We start from the raw sequence: 14,276 nt of genomic DNA, 5'->3' as shown, positions 1-14,276 counted from the left end.
TCTCCGCAGCATACTACTCGCACATCCCTGTCTCCGCAGACTTCTCCTCCTCCCATGCCACTGTCTCCAAGGCACTCCTCCTCCGCCTCCTCCTCATGCGTCACCATCTCCAAGGCCTTTCCTCCTCACGCACCGCCATCCCTGCGCCCTTCTTTTAGTGCGTCGCCATCTCCACAGTTTCCTCCTCCTCATACACCGCAGTCTCCACAGCCTCCTCCTCCTCATGCATTGCTGTCACCAAGTCTCCTCCTCCTCATGCACCGGGATCTGTGCAGCCTTTTCTTACGGCTCAAGCACAGCCATCTCTGCAGCCTCTTCCTCACGCACTGCCTTTTCCACAGCCTCCTCCTCCTCCTCCTACAGCCAACTTTTCCTCGCTTTCTGCAGCCTCCTATTCCTCATGCACCACCGCCTTCACAACCTCCTCCTTGTGCGCCCCAATTTCTGTAGCCTCCTCCTCACGTGCAATCATCTGCCATCAATGCATCCTCCTCTTCCTTACATGCAACCCTCTGTGCAACCTCCTCTTTCTTGCGCACTACCGTCTCCACAAGTGATGTAGGACTTGAATCCGGACTCGAGTCCACTTTTTGGAGGACTCGGGCTCGCACTTGACTCTTCAGGACGCTGATTCGGACTCTGAATGCCAAGAACTCAGACTCAGCCTGAGTCCGGCTTGAATCTGGTAAAATTTAGTGCACGGTAAAAATTTTAGTGTACAGCTGCAAGAACCCACAATGTAAAGTAATCAGGTCGAATTGGTTTCCTGTGAAAATGGTCATACTGTGCAACACTGCTGAAAGTGATTATAAAAGATTAATGGACAGAATTAAACAATCCTGCGCAGAGGAAACTGCAAATAATTCCGACCGATGTTCCAGATTTTTGGAGATGTTAAACACGAACATCGTATACCTTCGTGTAATGGTGCGTGATCAAAACACATTCTGTTCTTTCAAAGAGCACTTTTAATGATTCGCTGAATCACTTTAAACCTAAACGCCAAATAGCTTAACTTTAAACGCTATCAACGCTTTAGTTTTAAGTGCTCACCAAAAAAGGTACGTTTTCCGCAAAGTAATTAAAATTCGGTTTTGGAATGTAAAAAAAGAAACCGAGAATGAGTAATCTATTTAGACACTGCCTTAAGCGATCTTTCTTAAAGTAAACGATGTATGTTGAAAAAAAATGTTTAATAAATATCGTAACATACTGTTACGAATTTGGAATTCAATTGCACACAACATACAGGTTCCTTTAGTCAGCTATGTCGATAAGTGCTCGTTCCCTAGATAGCTCACCTTTCATTGTTTAAATGTGCAGAAATCGATTAGATGCGCTGCGGATCGATTTAATAGTTAGGGAACGAACAATGGAGACATCCCTCCCCCTCTTCTGCGAAGAGCAAGAAGAACCCTGCCGTCCCGTGACTCATGATGCCAACAACTCCCTCCCACCCGTGGCTGAGCGGGTGATGGAGCACGAGGGCATGAGTCATGAGTCACGCCGGGAGCGGGGGAAGGGCGGGAGAGGGATAAGAGGGGATCTTTTCTTTTGTTCGTGGGCAGAGTTGGAGAAGGGAGTTGAGAGAGTAGTCGTTCAGCAGACCATCGGGTCCTGCTTGGCTTGCGTGAGGGTTGAGGCCTTCGGAAGCTTTTTGCTTCGGCTGGCTCAGTGAGCTTCGGCTGAGGCCTGTCTCGGGACCTGGCTCGGGAGGAGGCTTTTTGCTTTGGTGGTTCAGTGAGCTTCGGCTTCTGCTTGGCTCGGGAGAGCTTTTGCTTCGAGCTGCTTTGCTTGGAAGAGAGTTGAGCTGGTCTCTCGGCTCGAGCTGTGAGTGGTGGCTTCTTCTTCTTCTTCTTGGTTTGTGGAGCTCTTTTTTTCTCCATTTTGGTTCCCGGCTTGGTGCGACTCATCGACCTCTTCTTGGAGGTGGTTCCTCGGGGAAGCGACGCATCGACGGGAAGGATCGGCACCTCGTCTCACCAGCACGTGTTGAGAAGCGCGGGAGGATTCGCAGGAGCTCAGGCGGGATCGCGGCTCACGGCAATTGGATCCAGCTCGCTCTCGCTGGAGCCCAGGTCTGAACAACTTGAAGACCACACGAGGTGGAGAGGTTCGAGATAGGCTCTGGGTTTCAGCTCACCTGTCCTCCGAGCTGGAGCTCGTTATTGAAGGCCTCTGCCATCATTTCTTGGGTGTGTGTGTGTGTGTGTGCGTACATGTGCATGGGCCCGTCTAATAAGTAGGAACTGCTGTTAAGTGCAAGTGACTGTTCATAATAAGTAGACGGTTGTAGTTCTTTTGTCGTGCTTTTGTTGCTTGTATAATTGCATACGTGTTTTGCTTGTTTAATTGCATACGTGCTTTATTATAAAAATGTCCTTGTGTGAATGTAAACCTATTCGTTGCGTCCATTCCCCCATTGCAATGCCATCTTGTATTGTGGAATATTAGTTGGTTTTTAAATAACCGGTAAAGCAATCGGGTCCGGCAAGGTTTGGCGATAATACCCGCTCGGTTATCCCGGAATGGACCGCTTAAGCGGTTCGTGTCCAAGCAGGCCTTCACCGAGGTACGGTCCCTCGGTAGGTTACCCGTGCGGGTACTTAGGTATATCGATATTCGGCGATTGATCCTATTTCGCGTGGGTAGAATATGGACTGGGCCGTGGTGGGATTAAAAACCCACCCGTGACTGGTTTCTGGCGTTGTTCCAGGAAATCACAACTGGATTGTCCGTTCGGTGGGCGAAGCGACCTCTATTGGTTAGACACGGTAGTTCGCACGCCGACGGGCGGGAAATCTACAACACTGGTGTCGAGGAGTGGGGTGAAAACTCTCCAGCCTTCACACCAAACCAAATTAACTGGAATCAGATCAAGGGTGTGTAGAGCGACCCTCGATTCCCATTAAATTTCGAGCTTTTAAAAATTATTCCGATACGAAAGATGGCAGTTCAAGGCGAACAGGGGTAGGAGGGTTTGGAAATAGATTTAGAAATGTCAGAATCCATGGCCCAGGATGAGATCCCCGTGCAGGACATTCCCATTGGGATGCAGGTTGAATTTTCCCCACAACCAAACCCAGAGCCCGAAATGGGCACAGCGGCGGCCGCGGTGTATGACACCCCCCCTCCCCTCCTCCGTCAAAATCCCTCCCCGCTCCCCAGCGAAACCGCGACCGACAATGGCGGATCGGTCCGGCTAGAGCCATCAGCCATCACACAAATGATGGAGATGATCACACAAGAAATGAAAAAAAAAATGCGCGCGATTTGATGGATTGTATGGATGCGCACACGAAGGCATTCAGGAGTGATATGCAAAGCCTGCAGGCGGGCATAATGGCATTTGCGTGCAACGAAACGTGGACGACGGAGCTTAAAATGGCGGCGCCACGTGTTGGAGCGAACAAGCTGAGAGGGAGTGCAACGGCTGTGCCCCCCGCGATGGAAGCGGGGGAGGACAAAATAATTCGGGAGACGCGTTGGGCGAGACTTGTGCAGGTGACAGAGAGTGACGGTGACAGAGAGGGAAAAATTAAATGGGGTGACGGAGATGTGTACGAGACACGTAGAGACGAGGGAAATAATAAGGAAGACAACGGAAATAAAAACACCAGAGACGCGGGAGATAGAAACTGTAGAGGAGAGACTACACGATAAAGACGGGGTGAAAGATGAGCACACACACATGGAGTTAGCGAGGGACGATGAAGGGGAGCTCGGGGAATGTCTCGTGACCCGGTGCAAGCAGCCGGATAGCCTCCTTATGGAACGAGGGGAGGGAATATTCCCCCTTGAAGTGGATCCCGACCAGGTGGGTCCGGTCGAGCTTTGCGAGGTAGAGGGGGCGAGTGCTGTGGACGGGTGCACGTGGAGCTTGGGGGGGGGGGGGTATGGGGACCCTGGGAGCGCTTGAGGTAGCGCAAATCCCCAGCATGGTCGTCCCGTTGTTTGGTTACGAGTGTGGCGAAATGCGTGCTGGAAAGCACGCATTGTGTGAGTGAAGCCCCGTGTGTAAGCGATTCCCCGTGTGTGAAGGAAACGCCGTGTGTGGATTGAACACCGTGTGTGAGTGAAACCCCCCGTGCAAGTGGAAGGCCGTGTGTGAGTGGAACTGCATGTGTGAGGTCGCTGTACGTGAGGGAGATGGCGGTTGGCATGCGCGAACATGCAACCGCATGTCCCGGTGGGAATGTCATGTCGAGGTGTGTGAGCATCGTGGCACGTGGGAGTTTGTGCGTGAGAGTGCAACGGAGACGGGACCAGACGGTGGACAAAGGCCGAGTAGCGGCCGTAGATATTTTGGGAACCGTGCCGGGTTTGCACGGCAGCGTGCGCGGGATCCGTGCTGTGCAACGCACAAGGCCGCCACGTGCGCGCCTGCGGGAATGAAGCCCGGTCCGTAAACGCACGCGGTGGATTAGCCGATCCCGCGGACGGACAGAAGGTCGGCTGGATAATGGATTTGGACCGGATGGGTTCTCCAGGCGGGCATGTGTGTGAAGCTCCGACGAGCAGAGCACATGTGTTCGTGTGGGGAACCCCTCGAAACAGGAAGCTTGTTTTTGATGTGCAGCGTGACGTCGTGGCTGCAGGGTTGGAATCCGGCAGAAGGGAAATCCCTGCCGGATGGCACCGTCCGAGGAGGAACGAGATGCGCGAATAGCTGCCATGACGTCACGCGAAAGGAGCGCAGGTTGCGAGTTGCTGCGCTGGTGTACGCATGAAAAAAAAAAGCAAGCCTCGCTTCGGGTGAATAGGATTCCCTGGGCAAGGGGTGGAAGACCCCCCCTTGTCAGGGGGCACAGGAAGTACTAGTAAGGGGGATGGGCTAGAGTTAGTTAGACCGGCTTCATGGGGACATGGGTTGTTCCTCATGGAGCCTGTGAAATGGATTAGTTCGAGGGATTTCAGTTTAGATTTAGGAAATGGGAATTGTTGGATTTTTGGAGACATGGACAGACTGGAAATGTGTAGTGGAGATGTGGCTTAGCTACATAGAGTAAATGGAATGTGCATTGATGGAAGGGATGAAGAGGGAGCACGAGTTAGTGTATGGAATTTAGTTACAGGATGGCAGTATAGAGTGTTTGTGTAAGTTGCAAAATGGAAAGTGTGTGAGGAATGAGTGTGGGACAGTGGGCCCAAGTCTGTGAGTGGAGCGAATGTGGTATGCATGGTGCGATGACTGATTGGGGGAGGAGTGATTCCCACCCAAGTGACCCCGGGGTCAGTTTAATGTTTAGTTAGTGGGTCGTGAAATTTATTAAAAGGAGGCCGTTTTGTTGTTGGTGTCGAGAGAAGGCAAGAAACCCATTTGGAGGGGTGCAGGAGTTCATGGACCGGCTGGGAGCGTGGCTGTGGAAAGGTGAGTTTTGTTTAGTGGGCACCCCGGGCACCGGACTAGTAGGCCAAGAGCCCAAGAGGAGCCGGGATAGTGTAGTGGGCACGGGCGACCCATCTTAAACGGGACCATTAGCGCCAGAATGCCACGGGGGCAGTGTAGTGGGCACGGGCGACCCTTGGAAAGGGACCCGGGGCATCAATACGCCACGTGGGCATTGGAGGGGGGAAATGCCAGAGAGGGCAAACCCCCGCGTTGTAGGAAGCAGCTCGGCTCAGAGGCAGCCTGTGGGCCTGGGGGTGCCATGGTTAGAGTTCGGCAGAGGGGGAGTTCCTGCCAGTTGAGCCACGCTGCCCAGCCAGGAAATTGTGCGAGGGCACGAATGAAAATTTGAGGGCAAGGCCCAAATTTATAATGGACACCAACACAGGCGACGGGAATCATGGTTTTTAGAACCGATAGTTTTAAAATGTGAGACTTTTTGGAAAGCCCCGGGGTAGTTTCAGGTTAATGAATGCTCGGATAGTTAGGAGATTTACCCCTTCGCACCATCCATCCCTTCGCTCATTGTAGTCCGCTGGACTCACCTTCGTAGATCGCTGAACTCTGAGGAGGCCATTCTGAGGCTTTGTTGGGCCTCGAGACAGGTCGCGAGTCTCTCCCTATTCCCCTCCAGAGAGGGAACGTAGGGGTTGGGAGTAGGCTAGGCTGACAGGATAGGTTAGTCAGACAAAGACTATAAAGGGGGTTAGGAGACAATAATAAAAGGGAAATAATAAAAATAAAGAGAGGCAAAATTTTGTTGTTGTGTGGCAAATTAAGGGAGTGGGTATGGACAGAGACAGGCAAAGGCGATAGAGTGGGGGGAGACAGTAGGCTAGGTCCGAGCCCTCCTTCAAAGCGGCCGGCACCACTGCACTCCCTTCAGACCTGATGGAACCACACCAGAGGCCGGCCAGCTTCACCTGCTGGCCTGTTGTGCTGCAGCTGCCTGTTCTGCATGGACTTGCCTTGCCATGCCTCGTTTGCCTGCCTCTGCCATGACCCCATGCCTGCTAGCCCTTGTTTGCGTTTACCCCTGTGTCCATCCATCACCATGTGCGCCAGGACCATCCAGTTTTGCAAGGACTGCCCTGCAGGCAGCCCATGCATCCATCATGTTCATTTGTTTTTGCGACCATCTCCATCCATTCCCCTGCATCAATGAACTTCGAAATGACTTTTACCTTCTCCCCTTTCACAGATCACAAGTCCTGGGCCATGGTTAAGTGATGGATAAGTTGAGTGGAAATTGTAAATACGTGGAACCCCACCTGCATGTTTGTTTTAGCGCCGGCAATTTTAGTTAAGTTGTCCGAATGAGTCTGAGAGTTTGTTTAGTTAGTTACGCAGCGCATTAGGTTATTTATTTTTGGGACACATCTCGCACTCAGGGATCCGAAGGTAGAACGCACTAGGGGAAAACTTACACATGCTGGTCACACGAAAATTTGACGACTCGGGACGAGTCTGTAACAAGGGGAGGGGGTAGTGTTATAAATTTGGAATTCAATTGCACACAACATACAGGTACCTTTAGTCAGCTATGTCGATAAGTGCTTGTTCCCTAGATAGCTCACCATTCATTGTTTAAATGTTCAGAAATCGATTCGATGCGGATCGATTTAATAGTTAGGGAACGAACAATGGAGACATCCCTCCCCTCTTCTGCGAAGAGCAAGAAGAACCCTGCTGTCCCGTGACTCATGATGCCAACAACTCCCTCCCACCCGTGGCTGAGCGGGTGATGGAGCACGAGGGCATGAGTCATGAGTAACGCCGGGAGCGGGGGAAGGGCGGGAGAGGGATAAGAGGGGATCTTTTCTTTTGTTCATGGGCAGAGTTGGAGAAGGGAGTTGAGAGAGTAGTCGTTCAGCAGACCATCGGGTCCTGCTTGGCTTGCGTGAGGGTTGAGGCCTTCGGAAGCTTTTTGCTTCGGCTGGCTCTGTGAGCTTCGGCTGAGGCCTGGCTCGGGAGGAGGCTTTTTGCTTTGGTGGTTCAGTGAGCTTCGGCTTCTGCTTGGCTCGGGAGAGCTTTTGCTTCGAGCTGCTTTGCTTGGAAGAGAGTTGAGCTGGTCGCTCGGCTCGAGCTGCGAGTGGTGGCTTCTTCTTCTTCTTGGTTTGTGGAGCTCTTTGTTCTCCATTTTGGTTCCCGGCTTGGTGCGACTCATCGACCTCTTCTTGGAGGTGGTTCCTCGGGGAAGCGACGCATCGACGGGAAGGATCGGCGCCTCGTCTCACCAGCAGTGTTGAGAAGCGCGGGAGGATTCGCGGGAGCTCGGGCAGGATTACGTCTCACGGTAATTGGATCCAGCTCGCTCTCGCTGGAGCCCGGGTCCGAACAACTTGAAGACCACACGAGGTGTAGAGGTTTGAAAGATGCTCTGGGTTTCAGCTCATCTGTCCTCCGAGCTGGAGCTCGTTATTAAAGGCCTCTGCTACCATTTTGTGTGTGTGTGTGTGTGTGTGTGTGTGTGTGTGTGTGTGTGTGTGTGTGTGTGTGTGTGTGTGTGTGTGTGTGTGTGTGTGTGTGTGTGTGTGTGTGCGTGTGTGTGTGTGTGTGTGTGTGTGTGTGTGTGTGTGTGTGTGTGTGTGTGTGTGTGCGTGCGCGCGCGTGCGCGCGCGCGTACATGTGTCCGTGGGCCCGTCTAATAAGTAGGAACTGCTGTTAAGTTCAAGTGACTGTACATAATAAGTAGACGGTTGTAGTTCTTTTGTCGTGCTTTTTTTGCTTGTATAATTGCATGCGTGTTTTGCCTTGTTTAATTGCATACGTGCTTTATTATAATAAATGTCCTCGTGCGAATGTAAACCTGTTCGTTGCATCCATTCCCCCATTGAAATGCCATCTTGTATTGTGGAATATTACTTGGTTTTTAAATAACTGGTAAAGCAATCAGGTCCGGCGAGGTCTGGCGATAATACCCGCTCGGTTATCCCGGAATGGAACGGACCGCTTAAGCGGTTCGTGTCCAGCAAGGCCTTCACCGAGGTACGGTCCCTCGGTAGGTTACCCGCGCGGGTACTGAGGTATATCGATATTCGGCGATTGATCCTATTTTGCGTGGGTAGAATACGGACTGGGCCGTGGTGGGATTAAAAACCCACCCGTGACTAGTTTCTGGAATTGTTCGAGAAAGTCACGACTGGATTGTCCATTCGGTGGGCGAAACGACCACTATTGGTTAGATGCGGTCGTTCACACGCCGACGGGTGGGAAATCTACAACAATACTTTACATCGTTGTACTTGTAAAGACGACAAAAGACGATTATTTGGACATTTATATCGACAAGTTAGGTGCGACTTTATGTGTTTTGAAAAACCAATTAAAAATAAGCAATTATATCTCACTCCTCATTGGTTAAGATGATGCCTTCTATATCTCCATTATTATTTGAGATAGAACCTCTAAATGTGGTTTGTTCAACTGCAAATGTTACCCTGAGGATAAATGTTGATTTATTTATTTCTTTTTTAGGAAAAATCATATCACACTATGAAGGGGATTTTTGTGAGTACATAAAGTGGTCGGGATGTCAAATGTGTCCAAACCTGAAGGAATGAGAGCAAAAATAAGGGCTAGGATTACGGTTAGGTGGACTTAAAGAGTTTTTTTTTTAACAAACCATGCCGCAGTGTGCAGGGGATTGCTGTGATTACTGAAACTGGTCGGAATGTCAAATCGGACATAAAAATGAATGAATTAGAGTGAAAATAAGGAGCAGAAAAGCTTGGTTCCAAACACGAGTTAAGGTTAAAAGAAGCGACCGAATCATCTAAATAAGAGGTGGGAATCGGTTTCCTCGACAAAAAGTAATCAAAGCATGGTTGTTGCAATATTACTTCATATTTTAAAAGCACATTTTTCAAAATTGGATCTGGAAAACCGGAGGATCTGGAAGACCGGAGGATCTGGAAAACCGGATTTCTCGATGCAGACTTTAGTGCAATTTTTTTTTTTTTTGCCACATTTATGTTGAACTCGAACTTCTTCCTTTGAATTTGCATGCAAGATCGTATTTATGTCCTCATTTTTTGAACATATAAAATGTTCACATATATGATATATGTTTGCAATAAGTATGTAATTTGTGTTGTTTATTGAAACGTTGCGTAATGGAGCACTTGTTTTTTTTTTTGTTTGTTTTTTTTAATAAGTCCTTGGAAAGCTGATATGGTTAATGCATAAGTTTGACAATATGTCATATTAACCAAAATCACACTTTTGTTGACTGTAAAACACATTAAAGGACGTGTACTCTTTCGATGAAATGCAAAGTAATTTCTCCTTTAATCACGCATTAAACTTTAATATTTAGTGTTGAATTTGACTTCTACACATGTCGTTGACACGTGTTTAATTCCGGTGTATTTAATTTTTCTATTAACTGTTTTTAATAACAAGGCCAATACCAGTCGATAAAGTTCTTTAAAATGTTAATATATCAGTTTATCCTTCAGTTACATTATTAAAAGGGAAACTACAGAGGACAGACCGACGTTAATGTTGAGATTTAAGATATGTGATTGGCGAGGCGATAAAAAAACAAAAACATCCTGAAATATCTCACAATTTGAACATTTCACCCATCTGGTAGAAATTGAGACTTGATCATCGAAAGTGAGCACTCTCAGTTTTAAAAGTGGCATCTTGTATTGCAATCATGCTCTCACTTTCTTTGATTAATTAGAGAATTAATGTAATCAAAACCAAATACTGATCACACTTTCTGTGGACACACACACACACACGCACACACACACACACACACACACACACACACACACACACACACACACACACACACACACACACACACACACACACACACACACACACACACACACACACACACACACACACACACACACGATGAACATAGTGACTAAATCAGGATAAATACAAAATAGAACATTATGCAGTGGACATGTACATTCTTTCAGCTACTCATTCTGCCAGCCATTTGGCCCGACGTATTATAAAGTTGGTGACATTTCATCACTTTGTTTTCCATCCTTTTGGTACGTAATAAAAGGACAGGTAAATTCATGTTTTCAATCTTCACAAGTTTCAACAAAACGGTCCGAGTTCGGCACTCTTCACAAAACAATATTTGTTCCGGAATTTTATTGTGAAGAGGAAAAGCTAAAGGAAAGTGTGTTATAGTAACTCTGATAAAGTTTACTACTGAAAACTATCGCACAAAAGGTGAAAAAACACGATCGTTTCTCGCTCCAAATTACACGTAAACGGCGTGATGGAAATCACCTTGGTCCACCATCGAGTGCTAACCAAGATGGCGCCCGGTAGCCACACCGCGGTGTGTGTATATTGTGAATGGCAATGAGCATTGTATTTATTTTCAGTCGAGTGGCTGCAGCACAGGCACGATGGGCCGAAGTTATTAATAAATGTGAATAATATTTACGTGCGGTTTGATGAGATATTCACAGGGTTTTAATAAATATTAATCCTACGATGACTTCCGGTCAATAGTTTCGTGTATGTGGGCGGAGCCTGTGGTCCAACGTCTGGTTTGACCTGAATGAATAATAATGAATGAATGATTGATTTGGAGTTCGTCGGGAGAATGGAGAGAGTGAAGGAAGAATCCGAAATCTGTGACAATCAAAGTACACCTTGTGAGAACTCAGGTGAGAGGGAAGGTTTTCATCACCTCGTGGGAATCGATAAACGTGATGAGCGCGGTTAATGATCCCCCTGATGTTTACATTGTAATACTCCATTATAGGGTTACAGAAATAACACTCGTACAGTACAACGATCACATGACGTGTTTGGACTTTGATGAACTCCTTCCCGGGATTAGTGTGTGCCCGGTGGTTACAAACTCCGATGTCCACCGGCCCTCCTTCTTCCATCAAACTCCCTGATTCGTTCTCTCGGGTTCATTCCCACGGTTCGGATTGAACGACACGACAAGCTCATTCCACGTGTTCGTGGAACAAATGGACGATTCGCTCCTGAGAGTCGGACCTTCTTGTGTGAACACAAGCTTTTTAAATGAATCGGCAGTTTCGTGATTACCCCGGTAGCGCGAACTGACACCGGGGTAGAGGGGTTTGTTCACTTTGTCTGCAGAAGGCGGTTTGTCTATGATCGAGGAATCATTGATATTTAGAGCACGAATCGAACAGGAACCTGCGGTTTGGCAGGACCTTTCCTCTCAACTCGGCAACTTGTGCTGACCCTCACCCGAGTACGCATGCGCAGAGAGGACTGAGGTACATTGTTTTTTTCTGTCTGACAGTCAAACAGAATGTTTAATTATTACAAACAGGAACGTGACTTTTATAGGACGTCATAAAGAAATCGAAATACGAACTTGCATTTATTTACAAATGTGTTTTTGTTTGTTTGTTTGTTTTACGACAGCCTTGAAAACCTTTTTTATTTTCAACGAGAAAATACAACCCCAAAATTCGCTGATGGGGATGTTTAGGGGAGAGAGAGGATGGGAGGGTAGGGGAGAGAGAGGATGGGAGGGAGAGAGAGGATGGGAGGGTAGGTGGGAGGGAGAGAGAGGATGGGAGGGTGGGTGGCAGGGAGAGGGAGGGTGGGTGGGTGGGTGGGAGGGAGAGAGAGGATGGGAGGGTGGGTGGGAGGGAGAGAGAGGATGGGAGGGTGGGTGGGAGGGAGAGAGAGGATGGGAGGGTGGGAGGGAGAGAGAGGATGGGAGGGTGGGTGGGAGGGAGAGAGAGGATGGGAGGGTGGGTGGGAGGGAGAGAGAGGATGGGAGGGTGGGTGGGAGGGAGAGAGAGGATGGGAGGGTGGGTGGGAGGGAGAGAGAGGATGGGAGGGTGGGTGGGAGGGAGAGAGAGGATGGGAGGGTGGGTGGGAGGGAGAGAGAGGATGGGTGGGTGGGTGGGAGGGAGAGAGAGGATGGGTGGGTGGGAGGGAGAGAGAGGATGGGAGGGTGGGTGGGTGGGAGAGAGAGGATGGGAGGGTGGGTGGGTGGGAGAGAGAGGATGGGAGGGTGGGTGGGTGGGAGAGAGAGGATGGGAGGGTGGGTGGGGGAGAGAGAGGATGGGAGGGTGGGTGGGTGGGAGAGAGAGGATGGGAGGGTGGGTGGGGGAGAGAGAGGATGGGAGGGTGGGTGGGGGGAGAGAGAGGATGGGAGGGTGGGTGGGTGGAGAGAGAGGATGGGAGGGTGGGTGGGGAGAGAGAGGATGGGAGGGTGGGTGGGGGGAGAGAGAGGATGGGAGGGTGGGTGGGGGGAGAGAGAGGATGGGAGGGTGGGTGGGGGGAGAGAGAGGATGGGAGGGTGGGTGGGGGGAGAGAGAGGATGGGAGGGTGGGTGGGGGAGAGAGAGGATGGGAGGGTGGGTGGGGGGGAGAGAGAGGATGGGAGGGTGGGTGGGGGGAGAGAGAGGATGGGAGGGTGGGTGGGGGGAGAGAGAGGATGGGAGGGTGGGTGGGGGGGGAGAGAGGATGGGAGGGTGGGTGGGGGGGAGAGAGAGGATGGGAGGGTGGGTGGGGGGAGAGAGAGGATGGGAGGGTGGGTGGGGGGGAGAGAGAGGATGGGAGGGTGGGTGGGGGGAGAGAGAGGATGGGAGGGTGGGGGGAGAGAGAGGATGGGAGGGTGGGTGGGAGAGAGGGGTGAGGGTGGGTGGGAGAGAGGGGTGAGGGTGGGTGGGAGACAGGGGGTCAAGAGGGGTGAGGGTGGGAGAGAGGAGGTGAGGATGGGAGAGGGGTGAGGGTAGGAGAGAGGGGTGAGGATGGGAGAGTGGGAGAGAGGGGTGAAGATGTGAGGTTGGGAGAGAGGGTTGAGGGTGGGAGAGAGGGGTGAGGGTGGCAGGGAGAGAGGAGGGAGGGAGAGAAGAGGGAGGGATAGAAAGAGAGGAGTGAGGGGGAGGGAGAGAAAGGAAGGGAAGGGGGAGGGCGAGAAAGAGAGGAGGGAGGGAGATAAAGAGAGGGGAGGGGGAGGGAGAGAAAGAGAGGGGAGGGGGAGGGAGAGAAAGAGAGGGGAGGGGGAGGGAGGGAGAGAAAGAGAGGGGAGGGGAGGGAGAGAAAGAGAGGGGAGGGAGAGAAAGAGAGGGGAGGGAGAGAAAGAGAGGGGAGGGAGGAGGGAGGGAAAGATAGGGGAGGGAGAGAAAGAGAGGGAAGGGGTGGGGAAGAGGGAGTGAGGGGCCAGAGAGAGGGGTGAGGAGGGAGGAAGGGAGAGGGGTGAGAGAGGGTCGAGGGTGGGAGAGAGGGGGTGAGGGAGAGAAAGAGGGGTGAGGGTGGGAAAGAGGGGTGAGGGTGGGAGAGAGGGGGTGAGGGAGAGGAAGAGGGGGGAGAGAAAGAGGGGTGAGGGTGGGAGGGGAGAGAAAGAGGGGTGAGGGTGGGAGGGGTGAGGATGGGAAGGTTAGAAAGAGAGGGAGGGGAGGGTGAGAAAGAGAGGGAGGGGGAGAAAGGGAGGGGAGGGTGAGAAAGAGAGGGAGGGTGTAAGGAGAGGGAGTGGGGAGGGAGAGAAAGACAGGGAAGGGGGAGGGAGAGAAAGAGAGGGTGGGGGAGAGGGAGTGAGGGGACAGAGAGAGGGGGTGAGGGAAGGAGAGAGAGGGTGAGGGAAGGAGGGAGGGAGAGAGGGTGAGGGAAGGAGGGAGGGGAGAGAGGGTGAGGGAAGGAGGGAGGGGAGAGAGGGTGAGGGAGGGGAGAGAGGGTGAGGGAAGGAGGGAGGGGAGAGGATGGGAAGGAGGGAGGGGAGAGAGGGTGGGAAGGATGGAGGGGTGGGAGGGGGAGAGAGGAAGAGAGGGGTGAGAGGAAGGGGTGAGCATGGGAGAGAGGGACAGAGGGAAGGAGAGAGGGGTGGGGGAGAGGGAGTGAGTGAACAGACAGAGAGAGGGGATGGAGAGAGAGGGAAAGAGGGAGGAAGAGGGGGTGAGGGG

General features: G+C 51.1%; 1 protein-coding gene across 4 annotated transcripts in view; it reads left to right on the top strand.

Moving 5' to 3' along the window:
- Window positions 1–14,276, top strand: part of LOC147025500 (uncharacterized) — a 186,633-nt gene that overhangs the window by 3,200 nt on the left and 169,157 nt on the right. The window contains exon 1 of one of the 4 annotated variants that reach the window (XM_085886972.1): window positions 3,903–11,043. The exons of 1 other annotated variant lie outside the window; for it this stretch is intronic. In XM_085886972.1, the coding sequence (XP_085743098.1) occupies window positions 10,953–11,043 (91 nt within the window). In that variant the 5' untranslated portion in view covers window positions 3,903–10,952. Of the gene's footprint in view, window positions 1–3,902; window positions 11,635–14,276 lie in introns of those variants that run through there. 2 more of the 4 variants (XM_085886973.1, XM_085886974.1) reach the window with 2 other exon arrangements.

The sequence above is a fragment of the Eptatretus burgeri genome, chromosome 6 (genome assembly GCF_056783735.1).
Source record: "Eptatretus burgeri isolate ZD-2024b chromosome 6, Ebu_testis_v1, whole genome shotgun sequence".
Taxonomy (NCBI): Eukaryota; Metazoa; Chordata; class Myxini; order Myxiniformes; family Myxinidae; genus Eptatretus; species Eptatretus burgeri.
The sequence above is the reverse complement of the archived record's forward strand: the minus strand, read 5'-3'. Positions and strand labels throughout refer to the sequence as shown.